This window comes from Mus pahari, chromosome 2, assembly GCF_900095145.1.
Source record: "Mus pahari chromosome 2, PAHARI_EIJ_v1.1, whole genome shotgun sequence".
NCBI lineage: Eukaryota > Metazoa > Chordata > Mammalia > Rodentia > Muridae > Mus > Mus pahari.
This window is the reverse complement of record NC_034591.1, coordinates 148,075,374-148,100,479: the sequence shown is the minus strand read 5'-3', so window position 1 is coordinate 148,100,479 and position 25,106 is coordinate 148,075,374. Positions and strand designations below refer to the sequence as shown.

Sequence of the window (25,106 nt, the reverse complement as noted above, 5' to 3'; positions counted from 1 at the left end):
TATACAATCATTAGATGTGAGCAGGATCCTTATCTTACCACATTTTATTTTCATTTAATTTCACATTTCCAGTTTCCTCATGCTTACAGATACTGTGAGTTCCTTCTCTACCTGAAACTGTTTTTTAAGAAACAACAATTATAGCCAGTCAGTGGTAGTGCATGCCTTTAATACCAGCACTTGGGAGGCAGGCAGATTTCTGTGTTCTAGGCCAGCCTGTTCTACAGAGTGAGTTCCAGGAAAGGCAGGGCTACACAGAGAAACCCTGTCTCAAAAACAAAAAACAAAAAACAAAAAACAAAACAAAAAAAACAGCCCAACAAACAAACAAAAAGCCAATTATGAGATGATGAAATGCCTTTAATCTACAACCAAGAAAGATTTCCTGCTTTTTGCTGCCATTATGATACGTTACACTATTTGCATGAAATTAGTATAGATAGAATTATATTTGAAATTTAAGAGTTTCATTTTTTAAAGACAATTGTCTTTATTACTACTTATACCACGAGAATGCTTATTCATCTCAATATGAACAAAAATTCTTTGAAGACAAATAAACTTCACTTAGATTCACATTAAGTTTATCTTATCAGTGAATGCTCATTTTTTAGTTTCTACCCATCACTTCTGTGTTCCAGTAAAACAAAAGCATGTTAGAGTTAGAAAAATGAAAGTGTCTGCATTCTGTCTTCTCTAGAGAATTTCCCTCCCTCAAGACTCAAAGGTACATGTGTGGAATGTGTGGCAATAATGGAAAAACTGCCCAAATGTGAACACATCTTCCCTTCTGAATACATTAATACATCTGAATTAAGGCAGAGAGAAAAGCAAAGGCCTAATTGTACTTCGATGGCCCCATCTCCTGAATCAACCCAAATTAGGGAGCATGCCTTCCTGTGAGAGTTTCTGCTACTGGGACAAGTAGAGTAGACTTTCCCACACAGAGCTAGGAAACATTAATATATACAAGGCAGGTGGGTTTAGGATTTGTTTTTTAATGATAACACCTTACATATTACAGATATCATATAGTAATTATCAGAACCTTATAGACGTAAACTTGATAGGGTTTTTTCTTTTGTTAGTTATATTCAATAATAAAGACATTAATATAAAGCAGAAATTAATAGCAATGGCATAGAGAAATAAAATGCTTTATCAGTGTTGCCCAGTTAATCATCAGCTTCATCGATCAACAATATATTCTAGGAGACATACTGTGCATACACAGTCAGACAAAGTCACAAAGCTAGAAGCTTCATTGATCAGCAATATATTCTAGGAGACATACTGTGCAAACACAGTCAGACAAAGTCACAAAGCTAGAAGAAGTGGAGACAGGAAATACAAAGGTTTGTTTTAGGAAATATGTAGTTGTGGTGGTCTACCATGAATAGCCTTCTATTATGCTCTTTAGGATATTAAACTCATCCGTTTTTTGTTTGTTTGTTTGTTTGTTTGTTTGTTTGTTTTTTTAAGTAATCTACTTCTCTGGGATGAAGAATCCAAACCACAACACACTATGAGTATCTTCAACAATCTTTGTGGATGTGAGCAGAGTGAGAACCAAACTGTTAAAATCTGTATAAGTTTCTAATATTAGATAGTTATTGTATATAACATTGATTTAGGTCTGTGCAAAGTAAAAACCCAGTATAACACAATACACATTGTCCAAAGACACAGTGACCTGTAGAAACTGAAATAGAATAAGTAATGGAGATAACTAAGGTATTCATTGTAGCATAGGGCACCATAGTTGACACAAATACAAGTACATGTACAAATACTCCCCATATTATAACATAGTAAAGCTCACACATTTACAAATATAGAGCTGTATTCATGTCAACATACAAAAAATACAAGTCAAAATCAGTATAGAAGCATAACTGATAGTATTAAAATCCAACATTATACCTAAACAATAAGCAAATATAATTCTGCTGTTTGAACTGAGCATTTGGAGTGTTCCTTCAAGATCATTCCAAAGATCATCTATTGGACCTTTGAGAAAAGACACATTGACAATGTCTTCTGCTTCATATCCTGTTGGGCTACCTCTCAAAGAGGATTAACAGATGACAGTCTGCAGGCGTGAGTTTACTCACTTTGGGTTCAAAGATTCCATTGTTCTACTGCTGTTTTATAAAGCCATTGTCTTGTTTATCTCAGCACATCCTTGGGAACAATTCCAGAGTGTCCTCCAAGATGCTGGCAGTCCCGCTAATGGTGGCCTTGCTGTCCCTGAGCTCAGCAGGTAGAAATCAATTCAGATTTGTTCTAGACTCTGCTGGTGCATACAAGCCACTGCTGGGTACAAAAGAAGAGGGAAGACAATAGACCAAAGAGTAGGCTGAAGATTTCATATGGAAAAGACTAATTCTGTCTCTTAGATACAGAATAAAAAAAATATTGACGTGAGGAAAAATGAGTTTCTGCAATGTAAGAATGAAGAGGGAGGTGGTAAGTCTGAGATAAGTATGCCCAGTGAGGTCATAAGTTAACAGTGCACTTGGCTAGCCTTGCTGTAGAGTAGATGCAGCCCCAATGAAGGTGCAAAATGCCCAGCCCTGCTGTCAGTAACAGAATCCAGTGATAATTCTCATCTCATTGCACACACAGAGAGAAATGCAACTCCCAACTCACGTTCTTTATTCCCTTACATACTCTCTACTTTCAGGTTTTCTTCCTGAAACAACATATTAACACAATACAACTACTTCATGAAAATAATTCTTAAACGGATGATAAATTTTAATACTGAATTATGAGTTACCAGAAAAAATGAGCAGGAAAATATGAAGGCTATACTGGAAGATAATGTCTTCTTTAGAGTAGAAATGTAATAGTATATTGGGAATTCTTCCAAAAGGTACAATTCCTTCTCTCTAGCACAATCTCATGGTGGCAAATAGGCTTAGTTATAAGTTATGTTAGAGAGTGGGTGGAAGTAGTATTTCATCACAGGTTATTGTTAGCTCTTGAGAACTGAGGATTCAACTTTTCACCTCAACCTCTTTTTTCCCCCTGTTCCTAGCAATCATCTCTGAGGACTATGCTTCTTTTTCAAGAGGTAATGTCTAAATCAGTTTTAATCATCTCCCTCTATTTCTGCAGATATTCATTAGTTGTCAACTATCATTATCATCACTTCTATCCTAAGGAATTATTAGATAATACTTTCCTTGAAAACTCAGTCAAAATTCCCCTACCTTGAAAAGATGAGAGTAGGTATTATCATTATCAAAAATTTACACAATAGAGATCTGCTTCAATGGCAGTATATCATTGCCCTAAATTTGTTTTTATCATTAAATATCTCATTACTCCATTTCTGGTGATTGAAATTTTTCCTGAGTATTATAGCCAACATTATTGTGTTTTGTGTCATGAGATCAAAGGAGACGTATCTGGGCCCTTCTAGCTCTTAGAGTCCTCAAAGAGAATACAAGTGTAATTCTGATCAGTTTTCTGTTCCTTAGTCTCCCCTTTTAGTTTTTAATATTATTTTGTTCTGACAATTTATTGCTTTGATTATTCTGCGGCAAGTTGAATATTATTCCAATCCAATTTAGGAAGCTTGTATATTCCTTTTTATTTGTACAAGTCATCTTATTCATGTTAAAAATATCTCTGATTTTGTTCAAAATATTTTCTTTACCTATAACCTCAGTTATAGTTATAGTGGCACAGTGACATTTGTTTGAAAAATTACCTCATTTTTTATATTGGTAATATGAGACATATTCTGAATTAATAATATTTACTTTTTAATTTGAAGTTGTATATTGTATAATTCTTTTTAAAAATGCATAAAGGCTCATATGTGCCCAAAATAAATAAAGTATCCATGGTTATAATCAAATCCCTCCAAGATAAAATCTACAAAACAAATCAAATTCTGAGAAAATCTAACAAAGATAAAGTTGTCATATTCAGATTTTCAATTTCACACTGATGCTGCAAGTGACACTACTGATAATCCTATATAAATCTTTGGCAATCGTACTTATAAAGTTAAAATTACTGGACAAATTGTAACCATGTTGAACAGGAAAGAATTTAGCAAAGCTTCATGGTTTTTACAAACATTTCACAGTTGTAAAGATATTATTTACTGAGCCAGGCATTGTGACATACTCCTGTAACTCAGCATAAGAAAGAGGATCAAAGCTCAACTAGCATACACTGTGTAGGATCAGCACCTTAAGGACTCAATGTTCCAAATCTCTTTATTAGGGACACAGTACCCAGAATTTCATAGTTATCCGGGACAGAACCCCACAGAAGCAGTAATCAAGGACATGATCAATGAAGTAGATACGGATGGTACTGGCACAGTTGACTTCCTGCAATCTCTGACAATGATGGCAAGAAAAATTAAAGACACAGACAGTGAAGAAGAAATCAGAGAAGCATTCCGTGGGTTTGATCAGGATGGTGATGGCTATATTAGTGCAGCAGAACTTTGCGATGTGATGAGAAAACTGGGTGAGAATTTAACAAATGAAGCAGTTGATGAAATGATCAGGGAAGCAGACTTTGATGGGGATGGCCAGGGAACCACAAAGAGTGTGCACCAATGATGACAGAGAAATGAAGACACTGTACAGAAGGTGTTACATTTCTTGTACATTTCTTGCTTATTTGCCATTTTTTGTTTGTACCTTTTCTGTAAATGGTTTCCCCCAAATGTCAAAAATTATTCATGTACCATAATTCGGACGTCATTCTTCCATGTTTTCTTCCCTTATCTTATTGTCATTGTCCTTAAAGCTTATTTTAAAAGATTGATCAAGTAACCTGTTGCATGTGGCATATTCTGGATATATCTAAGAACTTCTCACATTTAAACATAGATGGAGTTTGGTCAAATGAGGAAACATCTGCGTTATGCCTTTTTGAAAGTAGCTTTAGGAACTGTCAGCATGTTGTTGAAGTGTGGAGTTGTAACTCTGTCTAGACTAAGGACAGTCAATATTTTCTTAACAGTTGTACTATTGAAAAGTCTGGGGGCTTTATACAGGTACTTGTACACTAATTTTTTTTCTGCTGGTATTGTACCAGAACAATTTTCTTTTACTGTTACATGGTTTTTAAACTTTGTTTAACCACTTAAAGAAAATGTGCTTATGAAACAATTTGCATCAAATCCTTTCCAAGTTATATATTAGTTTTCCAATAAAAAATTACAACTTACTCCCCCCCCACACACACACACACAAAAGAGGAAACAGAAAACCAAATTCAACCTGGACACCATATGAGAATAACTAATATAAGGAACCCACAAATGAAGGTGCTGGTGGATCACACCTTTAAACCTTGCATACGAAAAGCAAGTCTCTTTAATTCCAGCATTTGTAAGACAAAGGCAGGAACAAAAAAATTCAGTGATTTTGTCTTATTGACAGTGTCTTTTGTCTTACATAAGCTTTGTAATTTTATGAGGTGCCATTTGTTGATTCTTGATCTTACAACACAAGCCATTGCTGTTCTGTTCAGGAATTTTTCCCCAGTGCCCATATCTTCAAGTCTTTCCTCCACTTTCTCCTCTATAAGTTTTAGTGTCTCTGGTTTTATGTGTAGCTAATTGATTCACTTAGATTTGAGCTTTATACAAGGAGATAAGAATGGATCAATTCGCATTCTTCTACATGATAACTGCCAGTTATGACGGCACCATTTGTTGAAATGCTGTCTTTTTCCCACTGGATGGTTTTAGCTCCTTTGTCAGAGATCAAGTGATCAAAGGTGTGTGGGTTCATCACTGGGTCTTCAATTCTATTCCATGGATCTACCTGTCTGTCATTGTACCAGTACCATACAGATTTTATCACAATTGCTCTGTAGTACAGCTTGAGGTCAGGCATGGTGATTCTACCAGAGGTTCTTTTATTGTTGAGAATAGTTATTGCTATCCTAGGGTTTTTGTTATTCCAGATGAATTTTCAAATTGACCTTTCTAACTCAGTGAAGAATTGAGTTGGAATTTTAATGGGGATTGCATTGAATCTGTAGATTGCTTTTGGCAAGATAGCCATTTTTACTATATTAATAATATTAATCCTGCCAATCCATGAGCATCAGAGATCTTTCCATCTTCTGAGATCTTCTTTGAGGCCACCAACAGATTAGGAAAGGATCTTTACCAATCCTAAATTGGATAGGGGACTAATATCCAATATATACAAAGAAATCAAGAAACTGGACTCTAGAAAAGCAAATAACCCTATTAAAAATTGAGGTACAAAACTAAGCAAAGAATTCTCAACTGATGACTATGAATGGCAAAGAAGTACCTTAAAAAATGTTCAACATCCTTAATCGTCAGGGAAATGCAAATCAAAACAACACTGAGATTCCACCTCACACCAGTCAGAATGGCTAAGATAAAAAATTCAGGTGACAGCAGATGCTGATGAGGATGTGTAGAAAGAGGAACACTCCTCCATTGCTCGTGGAATTGCAAACAGGTACAACCACTCTGGAAATCAGTTTGGTGGTTCCTCAGAAAATTGAACATAGTACTATGGGAAGATTCAGCAATACCTCTCCTGGGCATATACCCAGAAGATCTTCCAACTTGTAATAAGGACACATGCTCCACTATGTTCATAGCAGCCTTATTTATAATAGCCAGAAGATGAAAAGAACCAAGATGTCCCCAACAGAGGAATGGATACAGAAAATGTGGTACATTTACACAATGGAGTACTACTCAGCTATTAGAAACAATGAATTTATGAAATTCTTGGGAAAATGGATGGATCTGTAGCATATCATCCTGAGTGAGGTAACCCAATCACAAAAGAACACATGACATGCACTCACTGATAAGTGGATATTAGCCCAGAAACTTAGAATGCCCAAGTTACAATTTGCAAAACACATGAAACTCAAGAAGGAAGACGAAAGTGTGGATACTTCGTTCTTTCTTAGAATGGGGAGCAAAATACCCATGGAAAGAGTTACAGAGAGAAAGTTTGGAGCTGAGATGGAAAAAAGGACCATCCAGAGACTGCCCCTCCTGGGGATCCATCCCATAAACAACCACCAAACCCAGACACTATAGCATATACCAACAAGATTTTACTGACAGGCCCTGATATAGCTATCTCTTCTGAGGATATGCCAGTGCCTGACAAATATAGAAGTGGATGCTCACAGTCATCTATAGGATGGAACACAGGGCCCACAATGGAGGAACTAGAGAAAGTACCCAAATAGCTGAAGGGGTCTGCAACTCTATAGGAGGAATAACAATATGAACTAACCAGTAGCACCAGAGTTCATGTCTCTAGCTTCATATGTAGCAGAGGATGGCTTAGTCAGCCATCAATAGGAGGAAAGGCCCTTGGTCTTGCCAAGATTATATGCCCTAGTGCAGGGGAATGCCAGGGCCAGTTATTGGAAGTGGATGGGTTGGGGAGCAGGGCAGGGGGAGGGTATAGGGAACTTTGGGAAAGGAAACTAGGAAAGGGGATAGCATTTGAAATGTAAATGAAGAAAATATGTAATAAAAAAAAAAGAATTCGGTGATTTAAATGTAAAAACTGAATCCCAAAGGGAGGTTGAAATTCTAAGAGAATGTCCCTTGTGATTTAAAAATACACTTTAACCTTGAATTTATATTTAAAGGGAAGTAGAAATAAAGGTATATTGACCCTCTTATACTAAGGTATATTTTATTTTCAAATTTTCAAGAGTCCTAAAATTTTTTAATTGGAAGAAAATATTTTTACCTATGTCACAAAATATTTTGCCATTGAAAATATATAATCTGCCAAAAATGAACCTTCCAGACTGGGGCAGGATTTCTGATTTTTGCTTTCATGGAGAATAAGCCTCCAACTAAGGAATTTGGTGTCCACTGGTCAAGTGGAACATCTGAAGAAAAGTGAAGAGTTAAAAAGAGAAAATATCCCATGATAAAGAGTCAATTCACCAAGTTGTATTACCTACCTTCGGCTTGTCTCTGCTTCCCTCTAGAGACTTAAGTGGCAAGTGGTCTTCATGCAGTTCCAATTCAATTCAAAATTAAAACTTTGAGTCACCTTTCCTCCTTTTCATTAAGTCCTGGAACTATAGTTTCAATGGGCTATTTTGACACTCAGTTTTACTAGGTAACATAGGTTTAGCAATTAAGTAGTTCCTACAGTCTTACTTTCAATGTATTTTGTTTCTCAAGACTTTTTGTTATCATAGTTTATGACTCTTGCTGTAGGGATATTTTTCAACTTTTTAAAAAGAGGTAATAATGTCTGCAATTGAATGTAGGGTGGGTTTACTCAGGTCATCACAGGTGCAATAAATACTCCAATAGCTTTTCAAGTAATATTTCTACTAACTCAACTCCTACCCTTGGTCATAGGGATTTGAAATTGAAAACTTACAATTTTTTATTGCAGGAAAATTCTGTCAATATAATTAAGAGTGTCTCATGTGGTTGCTAACTGTGATTTCCTGTCTCATGGGTTCCTACAACATATCTTTGTCTGGGTTTGAGTCTTCTGCCTTTTGGTAGTCTACAGTGTCTCTCTGGACATCCAAAAGAACTCGAAGAACTGGTGTTTCCTCTGGGTACAATCATACATGAATTTTTCCTTGGCTTTATGTCAGATGTCTCTTGTCTTCTATAATATTTCTATCAGATACCCTCTTTATTCAATGTTGGTGAGCTTTCTTCTTCTCCAATAATGTTGAGGAAAAAGTGAAAGGAAACTTTCGTTTGTCAGATGCATTTTTGTCTCAGAGGCTTACTCCTGAATTAGTTCACCCTTAGTATTTCTGTCTGCACTCTTGCTGGCTGACTCAACCCTTCTGGCTCAAACTCCTCTCCAAGCTGACTAATTCAAGCAGGCTTCTCTAAGCTTCTCACTGAATCACTCTACTTGGCCTAATATTTGCTCAGATTGCCAAGTTTTCAATGCAATTCCATTGATGAACATGTTTGTATTGCTGCCAATATCATGGTACATATATGATTACAGTTCTTCAGCACAATTGAAATCAGGAACAGTTATGCTTTCAGTAGTTTCTTAGCATTCAGAATTGATTTAGCAAATACTTAAGATATTTTTTTCTGTTTCTGTGAGTGTGCATTTGCGTGCACTTTGTGTGTGTGTGTGTGTGTGTGTGTGTGTGTGTGTGTGTGTGTGTGTGTGTGTTTAAACAGAGGCCATCAGTCAATGTTGGGTATCTCCCTCCCTCACTCTATTCTATCAGTAAGGGGGGATCTCTTGCTGAAACAGAGCCGATGTGTTCTGGCACATCCCTTTGACTAGTCTAGCTAGCCACCTTGCTGCAGGGATCTCCTGTCTGACTCTGAATAGCTATGATTAGAGGCAGCATAGATGCCTGCCTAACTTTAATGTAGATTCTGGAAATCTGAACTACAGTCCTTTTATCCTCTGAGGTACTGAGGCATCTCCTCAGTCCTGTGCCATCATTGTCTTTAAGTCAAATTTGTTACCATAGTACAAAGGAGCTTCACATATAATTGTCCCTTCTCTCTCTCTCTCTCTCTCTCTCTCTCTCTCTCTCTCCCTCTCTCTCTCTCTTTTTAGAGACAGGGTTTCCCTGTATAGCCCTGCCTGTCCAGCAACTCACTTTGTTGACCAGGCTGGCCTCGAACTCAGAGATGCACCTGCCTCTGCCTCCCAAGTGCTGGGATTAGAGGTGTGTGCCACCACAGCCAGGCTGCTTATTTCTTATTAGAGAATGTGTTCCAAGTTAATTTCATAAGCCCTCATTTTTAATATAACTATATACACAATGACTTTTACTTCTTGCAATCTTAATATTTCCTGTGCATAAAAATATTTTTCATTAAGTATAGAAGAATTCTTTAATCCAGGTGCTTTAATAGTGACATATTATATAATTGGTAAAAGTAGAAATCACAGAATAACACTTAATGTTGCTGCTACAAGGTAATATGTCCTAAAAATGAAAGTGCTTGATTTTAGCACAAGACACAGATAGTAGATAAAGAGGGCAGACAGAGAGGGCAAAATTTATAATAGAATGGCAAGTTTAGTAGAGATTGTGGATGAGTAGATGTATTTATAATAATATAATTTAAGGGTACATAAATAATTATAAATTACAAATAAGAGTGGGTAAGTCTTCCCCATAAAATTTTTACTGTGATAGTGAAATTATAATGTTCAGATACTAGATATTGCACACAGTACACTAGGCATTCTATTTATTTAGTCTACATAGTTGTAAGGTAAAATGACAAGCTGCAATGAAATGATGATCAGACTTGGTGGTTTGGCTCCATGGAGTTATAAGTTAGGTAATAGTAGAGGATTCACATTTTCCATCCAACTATGTCTGAGCTGTGTGGCTCTACATATAGATGATGAGAATGAAGCTGAAGATGTATTTAAAGATAATGCAAATTCATCTCGATTAGTAATCTGTATTTTATAAAACAAAATATCTTATTTTAGGAATTATATTTTAATTATCTTGCCATGGAAATTGTAATGTACAAATTAAATTGAGTGTACATTAGCCCCTCACCTCCACTCTCTCCATCTGCCACCTTCCATAGGACTCAGCAGCATCAGACCCTCTCTTGACACATGTATCCCTAGGCCAGTTCATGCAACTTAGAAAGGTTGACCAAATGTTATGGAAAGGGAAAAATCATTACTGATTTTTTTTTCCATTACTAACCTCTTACCTGCCAAATAAATGCTTCATTTGAGAAACTATATATGATGGTTTCGTCTTTCCATCTAGAGGAAGGTGACTGACAGAATACTCTGAGTCTGTTGATGAAACTGTCTAAACTCTGATGCCAAGTTCCAAAGGCACTAGGTACACCCATGTATGCATTCTTGAGTACTTCTGGACACATATACCAGCTAAAAACTTGTATCTGTATTGACTTCTAAGAGTGCTTTACAGATTTTATCAAGTGGACCACGTGCTACTTTTTAGGTGGATTCTCCTAGTAGAACCTCACTATACCCCATTAGCAGTTGCATACGTGGCAAAACCCTTCTCTCATTTTAGACAAAAAGTAAGATACTGTCTATCTGTATCCTTTCAGAGCCTTAAGCTTGGTCTTCAAAGGAAAAAATTATCTGAAATTTTGTTAAACCCATTTGAGAAACATAAACAGTCAATTCTTTTGACTCCTGGTATACCACGTCTCTTTTGACAGTTGTTCTAGTTATTCTTTGTTTTTATGTTTGTTATAATGAAGGCATTTCATTCTCAGGGACTAAAGAACCCCTAATCACTCTCACTGTAAACCTAATCTCTATTCTTAGCCACTGTGGAGCCTGCCCTTCTATCTTACGCTTGCTCCATCTTAAGCTTATTGTAGGGAAGAGCTGTGTTAAAATATTCTGATGGAATAACTTAAAGGAGACGAGCTTTATTTTAGAGCACAGTCCAAGGTGCAGTCCACCAAGGCAGGAGAAATACAGTGGCAGGAGTTTGAGCAGGTGGTCCCATCAGAGTCTCATCTGAGAAAAAAAGAGCTGAATTTAATTGTTATTCAGTTCCCTTTCTCCATGCACACAGTCCAGGGTTCCCTGTCCAGAAAATGATCCTACCCATTCTTAGAGTAGTTTTTCACACATCAATCGATATCAAGCTAAGCCCCATAGCCATAACCAGAGGCTTGTCTGCCAGGTCAAACTGACCATTAATACCAAATATGTCCACTGAGAATTGTAAGAAAAATCTGTTTTAAAAATGAAGGAGGTATTCAAAGTGAACAAAATTCTACAATGAAGCACAGAAAGAGTCTTTGTAAATGTCCTCTAAACACAGGAGATGAGTTTGACATGTCAGTTTGCAGTCCTGGTCTCCAACCTTGGGTTAGGATTCACCCTCAAACACTCAAGATCTCTTATGACTAAAAACGTTCCAAAAGGCCTACTACTTTAATATAGTGTCTGTCAAAGGAAAGGTTGCTAAGGCCAGTATCTAAGAGCAAGAACAAGATGAGGTATTATTTCTTTACTCATGAACCTCTTGCTATTGATGGAACAGGACAGTGTCACAGGTCAGGAACACTTCTGTTGGGCGCCATTGGCCACTGAGACCATTGGGAGTCTTAAAGATGTGTGTGGAGATGGTTAGGGAGACAGAAGAAAGACATGAAGTTCAAGGAATTATTTCACATCACATGTATGCACACACATGAATAGGAGTGTGCAATTCCAATAGAATAATGAGATGGGTTAGTGAGAAGAGGTGATAAGATCATCCACAGATGCAGTAGTTCTGTTATTCATTCTGTACTTCCCATCTCATATGTATTATATCATAAGTGCTTTCTCACTATTCCTTGGTGCAACATACTATGTTTTAGCTTAATATATCATGAAATCAATGATCTTCCGTTTTCTGATTTTTACATTTTATTTTTATGTGTAAGAGCATTTGTCTGCTATTGTGTATGTGCACTATGTCTACTCCTGGTGCCTGTAGGGCCAAAGGGGTTATCAGGTGCCTGTGGTAGTGCTGCCACGGACAGGTGTGAGCTACTAGGTGCTGCTGAGGTCAGAACCTGGGTCCTCTGCAAGAGTAGCCCGTGCTCTTAACAGCTGAGCCATCTCTCCAGCCAAGTTTTCTGATTTAGCTGTACTTATCATACCACTGCAACAATAACATAAACCTTGACCATGTTACCTGTCCAAACATTTTATAATAATATGTAGATATACAATATAACAACACATATAGGTCAACCATTTGATTTTCTTTTCAAAAAAGTATAGCAGGTAGTTGAACATAGGAGTATAAACTATAGTTATTTAGATTTTTAAAAATGTAAATACTCTTTCAAATACTCACTCATAGTATATGATAGATACAGTTTTATACTTCTCAACGCTTTCTTTATAGATACTTTCCTCTTTAATGCAGTTATAAACATAAATGTTCTTCCATATCATTGAACTTGTTTTCTTACTTAAACATTTTTTTTTTTTTTTTTGATGTCATGATTTGGTCACTTTTAAACCATGCCTACCAATGACGCATCTTTCTCTGGTGGCCTTTATACTAACTTCAGATAATTTCTAAAGCATCAGTAACTTCTAGGTCTCTTGATTTCCATACCATGAAGCCTAGGACTATCTAGCCCCTTCCAAATCCTGGGACAAGAAGTAATTCCTTTGCACTCAAGGCTGGCAGGCGCTGTGAACAAGACATAATAAACTCTCAGAATCTTGACTGTGTACTCCATATTACTGAAATAAAAAAGTTTTGAGGACACTCACAGGAAATGTATATTGAGATGGGTTCTTATGTGGCTCAAGATGGCCCTATATCACCTATATACACTTCAGTTGGGTTCAAACTAGCAACTCTTCTGACTCAGTCTCTTGAGTATTAGAATTACAGGTATATAACACAGTGCCCAGTGTTTTCCCTAAAGCTCTCAATTACAGCCATCAAGATAGAGGTGGATTATATTAAAACCACAAAATAATACAGTCTATTTTATAGTGAGCTAACTTTTATGATACAAGCTAGATATTAATGAAAAGAAGAATATCACTGTTATTTCCACTCCACCTTGACATATAAGTTTAAGATTTCACCATGGAAGATAAAGAAAGAATGTTAAAGATAGGATGAAGAAGGGTGCTATGAGGTGCAAACTTTATATATTTTACAGCTGTTGCACATAAGAGGTCACAGAAGCTGTGATGATGTACATTAGACCAATACCATATCAAGCCAGTTCAATGGCTCCATCATAGAATAAAGAGGGGGTGGTCCTGAGGCCCCACCCTGAGCTAAGAAGCTATAAGCAGATGGCTACTGTCCCTTTTCTTTAGAAATATGGATGATTCAACTTAGTGGATTAAAAAAAATACAGAATTAAAGCAGGATATCATATAGGGAAATAATGTAGGAGCCAGCTAGAGTGTCAACACTGAACGTAAGTCTTCAGACACTGAACACATTATTGTTAAAAACAGTGTCTTTCAGTGTTCTGGAAGTTTGCCAAGTAGCTAGGGTAGCTGGCCAGAGAACCCCAGGGATCTGTCTCTGCCTCTCCTTAGCACTGGGATTGCAATCATGCTATGAACCCTGGCTTACTAGGCTCTGGGGATCAAATTTGGGTCTTCAGGTTTTTAGCAAATGTACTTAACTGACTAAAGTAAGTTTCCAGTTCTTTCTCTTTGTGGTCACTCTTTTTGCCCTATTACAATTGGAATTTTCTGATACTTTAAAACATCAGGTATATTTCTTTATTAATAAAACATTTTTTTTCCTTCAGAGCACTTATTTAGCCTAAAAATTTTAGCAACTGGAAGCTTAGGCAAAATGCCTAGGGACTTTTCTGACATTTAAAATGTTACCTGGTAAGTATGAAGCCTATTGCTGGAACAGCTCAGTAAACATAGTAATCAAAAGGTGATGGCAGAGAGATCACAAGTTTTGAGCTAGCCTGGAATACACAGCAATTTCCAGAGAAACCCTATTGAGAGAGAAAAAGAGAGGGGGTGGGGCAAACAAAATACAACAGAAGTGAGACATTCAGGTTTACAGGCTTTTCCAGAATTAAACTAATGAGGAGACACACATTATTTCCTTCTAAAATTTTTATTCTTAACCACTGGATTCTTTTGCTTTTGTTTCTTTGGGGCAGTGTTTATCATGTGGCTCAGGCTGTCCTTGAACATATGATAGTTCCAATTCAACTTCTAGAGTACTGGAATAACATCTGTGTGCTACTATGTCTGGCTCTCACTGGATCCTTTAGTTATCTTTGAGTATCAGGAAATTTTTCTGAGAAGAGCTTGGAAACTAGTGAATTTCATAGAAAGCCAGCATAAGGGGTTTAAAAACAGCATGCACTGTCTTAATATGTGCTCACAGGAACACAATAACAGAGACAATTCCATGCTAAGCCTGTAACAATATATATTCATCTTACATGAGTTTAGAAAGGATACAATTACATTTATATGTAAGAAAAATCACAAGTAGAAATGAAAATCATTTCTAAGCTACAATAGGCAGAATACTTCCATATTAATATATATTAATAATATCAAGCAATAACAGCTGAGTGTATGATTTAGATTTTAATCCAACAAGACTTCTGTTCATTTGACTGGTGGTAGACATAATTACCTGGCGAACTTTTAAAAACAAATAAGTAGATTTTAATGGAAGAAAGTCATATTAGTAACAAAAACCAACGAAGCCTCGCTTTTCCTGTGCCTATCCCCATTTATTCTCTCTAGAAATAACCACTTTTAGCCTCTAGATGTTTCTGCATTAATTTTCCTAATCATAAATTATGTTGCTTTTTATATATATGACCTTTATTTATTTTATTATTATTTTTGTAGTGCTGGGTATCAAACTTAAGAGTTTCATGTTTGATAGGTCCACAAGGTAAGTCTACATGATAAATCTACAACTTAACCAAATCTTCTGTCCTCAGGAATAGATCTTGATGTACTTTGCATCTTTATACATACATCTTTTCAGCTTCCAGCCTCCCAATGTTACATAAATATTTCTTGTACAGTAAGAACTTATATTACAGGCACAGTACTATTCACATGAGGTATGGCAGAATAATTTTTGATTACTTTATTTTTCTTGGGGTTTCTAATTGCTTGTTTTAATTTCAGAACAAAATACAATTACTAATTCACTCCAGGCTTGAAAAATCTCCAGCATGCATTCACACACACCAGATATTAGCTCCTTTTCAGACACTGAGAACATTCCATCTTTGGACATTTACTATTTAGGTCATGTGGTTACCACCTCCATTTTGCAGTTAGAAACATGGCTGTCCATAATCAACAAAATCTCCTTTCTGTTCACAAATTACACGTTTTACCCTCTCACTCCACAAGGGCATCACCATTCCATTTAGTTTCTTGTCCCTCCACTTGTCAAATGAATTTCCGCAAAAAAAAAAAAAAAAAGGTTTGTAACATCTGCATTTTACTCTGTATCTAAAAGTATTCTCATCCTCTTTAAATTAGAAAGCCACATTTGGTCCATTTGCATTACTACCAGGGAATAGTCAATTCCTGTGAGGCAATTGGACTTTTTTTCCTTTGGAACCAACGTCTCTTTGAAAGGAACATCTTCACACAGTCCCAGTAATTTTTCAAAATCCTGCTGGCATATTTGGGGGGTATGTTTTTCTGTAGTCTGACTTTGACCCAGTTTCATTATATCCTCTTGTGGGAGGAAGAGAGATGCGATGCTTTTTAAACCACATTCTTGATATAACAGGCTTCTTATTCAATGTCTAGCTCACAGTCCAATATTCTCAAGATTAATTCAGAACGTAAATTTGATGTAAATCTGTGTTCTTGAAAATTTCAGCCTTCCTTTCTCATAATGCATCCTGTACCCTTTGTCATAGCCTAAGACTTGCCAGGAATTACAGACGAGTGGTTCCTTGGATAGCTCCTCTGACGCTGGAACAACATCCTTGTTCTTAATTAACCCGGTTAGCTTTCCCACCTCCAAATCCCAGGTAGAGGAGGCTGGGCGCCGACTGCTTGTGAGCGAGCTTGCTCTCGCGAGATCGCACTTTCTTCTCGTGCATCTTGAAGGTGCCGCGGGGCGGCCTGGGAAGCGGCCATCTTGCGGTCCCGGGTGGTGGGCAACGCAGACAAGGCTCTAAATGTGTACCTGCAAGTGGATGTTGAGGATCACACAGCTTGCGATGTCAAAGTACAGGAAGTTCATGCGCAGCTGCCAGGCCAGTTCGAAGAAGGCGAGCAGGGTGCGGGACAGCCCCTTGCAGAAGACACCGTACGGGGTGGCGGCCGCAGGGCCCACAGCCCTGAGCGCTAGGGCGGACGGGGCGTCGGCGGGACCCATGGCGTTGTCCCACCCGACCGGGGGTCTCCGAAGCTCCGCGCGCGGTTCCCCAGCCAGACGAGCCGTGGCCGGGACGAAGCGGCCACCGCTTTCGCCTCCACCGCCAGCGGCCGCCGCTCCCTCCCTGGTGGCGCGGGGCGGCGTGGGCTCCGCCTCTTCCTGTCAGCTTCCCGGGGAAGGTTGGCTGCTGGCAGTTATGTAACTGCTAGGGACAGTGGCTCTCCGTGCCGCTGTCCCTTTAATGGGCAGAGCTCAGTGGGCTGATGTAATTTAGCCAACATTTCGTACACATTTTGCAAGGGTCAAAGGTCGAGGAAAATAACTGTGTCTGCTCTGTAATCCTGTAACATTCACTGAGACACTAAGACAAAGTGATCTCTCACCTTATACAGGCATAGAGTCTGCATTTGTAACGCACATAACTGAAAACGTCATCGTATTAGGTTATGAATTTACTCGTGTATTAGGACTATTTAGATTGCAAGTGACAAATTAAGCAAAAATAATAATAATGCATTTTTGTGTAGGGCATGTCTGTGCATACACACACACACACACACATATATATACATATATATATATATATATATATATATATATATATATATATATATATATAGAGAGAGAGAGAGAGAGAGTTATGTTTCCACGTAATATAAACCCATAGAAAGTTAAGATTAGGTATAGAGTCCAGCTTTTTGCATGGACTTGTACTAGTGAAAAACCTAAGGTAGACTCTTAAGGACCACGATACTAATTTTTATGTTCATATTTTTGGTACCCTATAGAAATATGAGCCTCCATTATTCACATTTTATTTCTGGCATTTATGTAATGGACTTCCATTGTTTTTGTTTATTTCAGTAATGCCCCAGTTTAGCCTCATTTATGTACTATTCATGTATGTTGTTAGTTTCTGAGCAGGACTTTCAGAATACAGTATACTTTTAAATGTCATTGTTAAAATTTCTCATGTCTGACACTGACTTGTGTATATGTGTTATATATTCCAAGAATCCCCAGTGTACTGAGAGTGTCATCTTGAAAGGACAATTCAATTTCCCAAACTTCAGAAGACAGTCTATCCAAAAATGAACTCCACTTTGGACTACAGGAGGATTTCTGGTTAGATAAAAGGCAGCATTCCTTTAGGAACTTGTGAACTGTGTTCCTAACTGCCTAAAGGAGCATTTATTTCTCTTTATCTCTGGCAAAAGGGACTGTGGTTCTCTTGTTAACATATACCTGTGGCCCCTGTCTAGTCGTTTCAAGATCCCTTGCCTCCAGGCTTCTTCAGTCATATTTTTGGTACCCTATAGAAATACGAGCCTCCGTTATTCACATTTTATTTCTGGCATTTATGTAATGCACTTCCATTGTTTTTGTTTATTTCAGTAATGCCCCAGTTTAGCCTCATTTATGTACTATTCATGTATGTTAGTTTCTGAACAGTCCCCACTCAGTTATGTATTCCCAAGCCCTGATGCCCATCTGCTGGCCCTTCCCTCAGTCTAGCTACTCTTCTGTAACCATTGTTATTCTCACCATGCTTTCTCTATTCTCTATCCTGTTATTCTCCCCTCTCTCACAGATAGCCCTGTCCATAATCCAGTCTGCTGGCCACATTTAGTCTACTTTTTCTCTTTGCTCTAAACACTTCCAGTTGCCACTGGCTATTCACTTAAATCCTCAATAAAATCTTCCTATACTATGGAGTAGTCATGTCATCTGTTTATACATAGAGCAATTCTTTTTCTCAGGAAACCACATATAGGGCTGGTATAAATAACAAGACATTGTGACAGTTGGAAAACTTGAAGAAGAATGCCCATTTATGCTTCTTTTCTGCTATTGTATCAATGCTAAACCAGTAGAGAAACTAGTCCCCAAACCAAAGAATAGAGAAAAAAGAGTGGTTTAGGATGAGTGACCAACTCAGAAACAGAATGTACATAGTTTTAGTGCACAGGTATAATTTATTATGAAATCAGAATCCATGGAGCTGGTCAACATTGACTTAAGTCAGAAAGAGTAAGAGCCTGGATCTTTCAGTTAAAACAACACAGAATTTGTCACTCACATGCTTACACCACCGGATTCATCCCTAGCTTCCACTTGTTCTTGCCCTTGTTAATTCCATGAAAATAACTGCCTTTTACTTTCAGGGAGTGCAGAATATAGCAGCCATGCACTAACTAGTTAAGTGGCCACAGTGAAGACTTACTCCTGTAGGAAATGATAAGGAAGATTCTTTAACAAGCTCTCAACCCCACTTTTTTCTCAAGAGAGATTGGTATCTGATGTTTTAGAGGGTTGTGGTTTGCCTTCTGTCCCTTGAACTTTATCCTTGAAAGCCTATTTCACACCTGCTGCCAGGTAGGTTCTTTTCAACAACTCATCAATTGTAGCAGATGATTAAAATTATTTCTCTAGATAATACTTCTTTATTTTACCCAGTCTTTTGTTTCCTTAACTTTGATTCTGCCTAAAGCTTGCTTTACAATGGTTTATTTAGCTGGATAATCATTGCGAATGTTTAAGGTGGGCCACAATGGTTCTGTGCAGAACCATATTCCTAATTATTTATTTGAGAATTTACTAATTAAATCCACTAGGAAAGAAATCCATTCAGATTGAAAGGGTTGGGTTCTAGTGATTGAAGACCATAGACCAGGAAAAAGTTGTCTGAATACCTATATGCTAATCATTTGAATTCATCCTTTTCAGTCATGCTGTATACAGAAACAACTTGATATTTAGTGGAAACTTCTACAGCTATTTAGTCAAATCCTTTGAAAGGAAAATGTTTTCAAATGGATGCAAGTAGATGCTGTAGCAGCACTAGGCAATTTATGGGACTATACTATAAAATCAAGTTTTTGTAAATAACATTTGCTTCATAGTAAATGTCTAGCACCCTGTTATATTTTTGGAAAGAGTAACACCCTTCTGCCTTTTTGGTCACTTATTCATTCTGGGGATGGGCAATTTGAGTCATGCTTCACTAATGATGCAATGGAAAATTGCATGGTACTTGGCATGACAGAAATCCTTGGTTAGCTATCAAAAATATTGTGTAGAAAGAAACAAAAGTAAATAAATTTCTAAATCTATTTGTAAAAAGTTTCTAAGAGGGCAGGGTTTGGTTTTAACTTTTTTTCAAAAGGAGGCAAGAGCCTCAGTGTGTTGCTTACTCCTATCACCTCAGGGCCCACCTCAGACTATTGCTACATCCAATACCACACATTCATTGCAAGACATTTGGGGGTTCATTTAATGTCCTAACTACAGCAAGGTCAAAGGGGTTTTTTTTTTTTTTTTTTAAATAAGTGTTGACTCTTTCATTGCCTGAAGGAAAAAAAATGAATACCATATTCAGTGTCTTGGTTTTACTATCCTGAGAGGATAATGGGAATGTATCAAACAACATTCTTACACTAGTCTCACAGTAACTGAAAAAATAAACAGTCCAAATACCCGTAAGTGCAGACAGATCAGTAGTTAAAGTATAGCCTCACAATGCAACAGTATGGAGAAATGCAAGACAATTAAGGATTATTAAGATCTGGTTCTTCTTAGCAAGATAGACTTTTAGCTAATGCGGAGAGGGAAATTAAAAAACTCACTGAGTAGAGAAGTCTTAACAATAGACATCAAAGAAAATCACAACATTTAAAGAGAATACTTTAAATGCCTAAATTCCACTGAGTTAGAAATCAAAAAGAAATTAAAGAGTTTCTAGATTCATATAAACCAAGTTGAATCAAGAATAAAACAGCAGTGTAAATAGGCTAAGAATGAACATGTAGATTGAAACAGTAAGTTTTCTGACTTAAGCCCAGTCCAAATGGATTCATATAAAAATTGTACTGAATATTCAAAAAGGAATTACAGCAAATACTTTTAAAATTGTTTTATAAAAATGAACAAAAAGGGGTGTGTGTGTGGGGGGGGGGACAGAAGAAAGTATTCCAAACTTCTAAAAAGTCAGTATTCTAATACCAAACCAGAGAAAGACATACCAAATAAGAAAATTTCAGAGCAATGTCTGTGATAAACATTAGATACTAAAATACTTATATACTTATACAAATGAGGTTTCATATATCAAAAAAATCACCCACCACCAAATTGTGTTTATACTGGAGGTGTAGTGATGACTCAACATAAGTAAATATAATAAATTGTATCAATGGACATAAAGACAATAAAATCAACCAATACCTGTAGAAAGTCCTTAAACAAAAACCAATATACCTAGAAGATAAGGATTCTGGAGATAAAAGGCCTGGAGAGAAATACAAAGGAAGGAAGAGCATGTTCATGCAGTAATGTGGATAAATTCTGTCAACATATACTGATCAAGAAACTCAACAAAGAAGATCATAAATATAGAAACCTGGCATAGTGGACATACCTATAACTATTAACACTTGGGAGGCTGAGGCAGGAGGATTACCACAAGTTTGCCTTAGAAATATTTGCCTATTAGAAGGTAATAAAGGATATAAGACTACTTTTCCACTTGTTTAGAATTAATATTTCTTTTTGTAATTAGGTTTGTGAGACTCAAATTAGCATTTTGGGGGAGTGTGGAATTTAAGTTGATGTTAATTTTTCATTGAATATTTTATTTATTTATATTTCAAACTTTATCCCATTTCCTGGTTTCCCCTTCTGATATTCCCTATCCCATTCCATCCCCCCCCCATTCTTTTATGACGGTGCTCACCCACCTGACCTCCCATTCCTACCTCCCCACCTTAGCATTCCCCTACACTGGGGCATGGAGCCCTCTCAGGGCCTCTCCTCCCACTGATGTCCAACAAGGCCACCCTCTATTACATATGCGGTTGGAGCCATGGGACCCTCCATGTGTACTCTTTGATTGGTGGTTTAGTTCCTGGGAGCTCTGGGTGGTCTGGTTGTTTGATATTGTTGTTCTTCCTATAGGTTACAAACCCCTTCAGGTCATTCAGTTCTTTCTCTAACTCCTCAATTGGGGACCTCATGCTTAGTTCAATGGTTGGATGGGCGCATTGCCTCTGTATTTGCCAGGCTCTGAGAGAGCCTCTTGACATCCATAATAGTCTGTAGATTTGGTGTCTGTGTATGGGATGGATCCCCAGGTGAGGTATTCTCTTGATGGTCTTTTCTTCAGTCTCTACTCTATACTTCGTCTCTATATTTCCTACCATGAGTATTTTTCCCCCTTCTGAGAAGGACTGAATCTCCACACTTTGGTCTTCCTTCTTGAGCTTCATGTGGTCTATGAATTGTATCTTGGATATTCTGAGCTTGTTTTTTATTCATGTTTGCAATTCATCTCCAATTCATGAGAAGCGTCTTAGGAGGAGGAAATAATGTTAGTTCCATTTGCTGATTATTTGTACCAACTAAAATTGAAAACAAAATAGTTTTCAAAATACTTTTAGTGAATTAATGAATGGATTAATATATGAATGATTATTTGAATGTTGTTATATGCAAATAAATAAAACCCATTATGATATCTGCATAAAAACATGAATCTTTTTGGTTCTATTTTGATTTTTACATTAAAGTTTACCAAGTAGATGGCATTTGTCACAATATGTCAGTTTTGAAGAAGCATGCAAAAGAGTTTAATAAAATTTCACATATTTTCAACTGAATTTCAATACTATCATTTCATTTTCTTATTATTTATTTTTTATGCAAAATGCCATTTAGCATTATAAAATCTAGGTAGCAAGCAGATTCCTTTATTTTTCTTTTCTTTTTCTTTTTATTTATTTTTTTTTTAGTGGTTGTGAGATTAAACCTAGAGTCTCTTCCATGACTGACAATTATTCTTCACCTCAGCTACACCTGAGGCCTAACGGCATCCTTTCTCAATTGTAACTTTTGTTCATTTTCCCCCTTAACACTTCTAAACACTTTTGAAGTGAGCATATTGTAGGTTCATAGAAGCAAACAATGAAAATCTACAATTCGATGAATATTTTTTTTCTGCCAACATTCAGTATGTTGGTGGCGTTTACAAAACCAGATCTCATGCTTACAGTGTTCCATTATAGTTAAAATTGGAAGAAGAACCTTGATGATACAGAATATTCTCTTAGAATATATATATATATATATGTGTGTGTGTGTGTGTGTGTGTGTGTGTGTGTATGTGTATGTACATATTCTAATATATATACATATATATGTATATATATGGACTCACACAGATATATTTGCAAAGTGGTCAAAGGACTGTGCCACTCAAAGCGTGACTCAATTTATAAACGCATGCTTTGTGTTGGGGATTGGAACCTATGCTGTGTAGCTCTGTTTTTGTCCTTTGTCTCTTAGATATGGTTACTCTTTTGTGAAGGAGTTCCTTGCATTAATTATATAAGAGTTTGGGATATTCTTTTTCTTCAACTCTATTAGAGACATACACAGTAATCTTGTCACTATTAACACAGTAGTTGGTTTGTTCTAAGCAAAGCAACTTGGACAACAGAGTGCAACAGTTACAGCAGCTCAGGTAGAACCTCTAAGTGCTTCATATCCAAAGTGGAAAGTGAAGAAGAGAGGTTTGTGGAATCTCCTGGGGTGGTGTTACTCACCCCCATGTATCCAAGCTCTGTTCTATTTCCTAAAGGCCGTTACTAGCTCGTGTACTAGCACATGCTCCACACAGCCCCACCCCCAGTGTGCTTTGCATGTCTATTTGTCTTCTTCCTCCTTTTTGCTATTGAGAAGGAACCATTCGAAGAGTTCAATTCTGTGTCCAGGTAAGCAAGTGTTTTTGTTTTTAGAAATTTTGCCCAAAATATTTTATGTGCTAGCCTAATTTATCTTCCTAGTAATTTTTCCCCTAAATGTTGGACATTTATGAAATATCTCAGGATATTTTTGTCAAATTTTCTTTGCCCAGTGTTGCTCTAGAGGAAGGTAGCTTTAGTGTGTCTTTCACATGCAATAACCCATGACTTTCTCTTCAATCTAAACATTTTTGTTGCTGTCACTTTGATTCAGAGTCTTACCAAAGAGCCCAGTTTTCTTCAGTGCTGGTCCCTATATATCATTTCCTAAAGTTTTTAATGTTTTTCTGGTTGCTTATTTTGATAGTTTTTCTTGTGTGTTATTGCTCCTTTGGCTATTATTTAGGTCTTGAAGAATGTTATTGCCTGTTGCAACATTGCCTGGCTTGCCTTGAGTGTGTATTGTGTTTTATATACCTTGGTGCCTACAGTAATTTAAATGAACAGATGTTGGTGCAAAGTGGAGGAAAACAAATAGTACCTGAAGCTTGTTTTGGTGAAGGGATGACATGCGTGAACAAAGAGAGGGGACACAGAGAATGAAGGGGATTCATTCTATGCAGATGAATTTAAGTAAGTTTATTGTCTACTTCATAACAATAGGAATGTCTCCAAACTTATTTGCATGTATGGAAAAGATAGTCACGAGTCTTTAGAATATTTACATCACTACAGCATCAATTACAAATGAAAGCAATATTATACTATCTCCTAACAAACTATCACATTACTAAATCTTAACTGAAATATACCTTAAGTTTTAGGTAAATGATAAATCTGAGTTTTAGAAGTCAGAAATGGAAAGGATTAACACGGAAATACATACACATTTATGAACTCATACATGCCTATGTATATATGCACATATGACCTTATAAAAAGTAAACTTATCAATCTTGTCAGTCACAGTTATTTGAGGGAAATTATTAGGTAGGTGTTTGTTTCTAAGATGAACATTGGAAAACAAGAATAAGAGTCTATACTGGCACCCTTTTGAAATATTTAATTAAATCCTTATGTTACATAGCAGTTTAAATATTGTTGACTTTCATGTGAACTATAATTTTATAATTTTGCTTGTCAGGAATTAAATGGTTAAAATTAATATATAGATAGTTGAAACCATGTAAATAAATTCATCTTTATGACAGCATATGGTAATTTTGTTTCCTTCAGAATCAATTACAGAGGACTTCAGTACATCATCTGTAAGGTATACTGCACCTGGATGAAGTTCCGATGTGCTTCTTTTAAAAAATGTATTATTTTCATGGAGAAAACTGCAATCTAACCCATTAGTGATTCTTTATGTTTATGTGACATTATATGTAAGACTTCATTAAATTTATATGCTATGAATTCTCAAGAATCAACTAGATGTGCTTCAGAAGACTGTTATTAACAAATATTTAGCACTGTAGTAGAAATTGGAGCATCTTCTTGAAAGCA

The 25,106-nt window shown here is 36.8% G+C and overlaps 1 protein-coding gene and 1 pseudogene across 1 annotated transcript; one reads left to right on the top strand and one right to left on the bottom strand.

Moving 5' to 3' along the window:
- The first annotated feature begins 4,310 nt into the window (after positions 1 to 4,310).
- Positions 4,311 to 4,592, top strand: LOC110316445 (annotated as a pseudogene).
- Positions 4,593 to 12,883: 8,291 nt separating this feature from the next.
- On the bottom strand, positions 12,884 to 16,953 carry Smim10l1 (small integral membrane protein 10 like 1). Its single transcript, XM_029535641.1, has 2 exons — positions 16,669 to 16,953; positions 12,884 to 14,476 (listed from the first exon to the last, which is right to left on the bottom strand). The coding sequence occupies exons 1-2, from the start codon at positions 16,858 to 16,860 to the stop codon at positions 14,390 to 14,392; spliced, it is 279 nt and encodes a 92-aa protein (XP_029391501.1). The 5' UTR covers positions 16,861 to 16,953; the 3' UTR covers positions 12,884 to 14,389.
- Between the last annotated feature and the right edge of the window lie 8,153 nt (positions 16,954 to 25,106).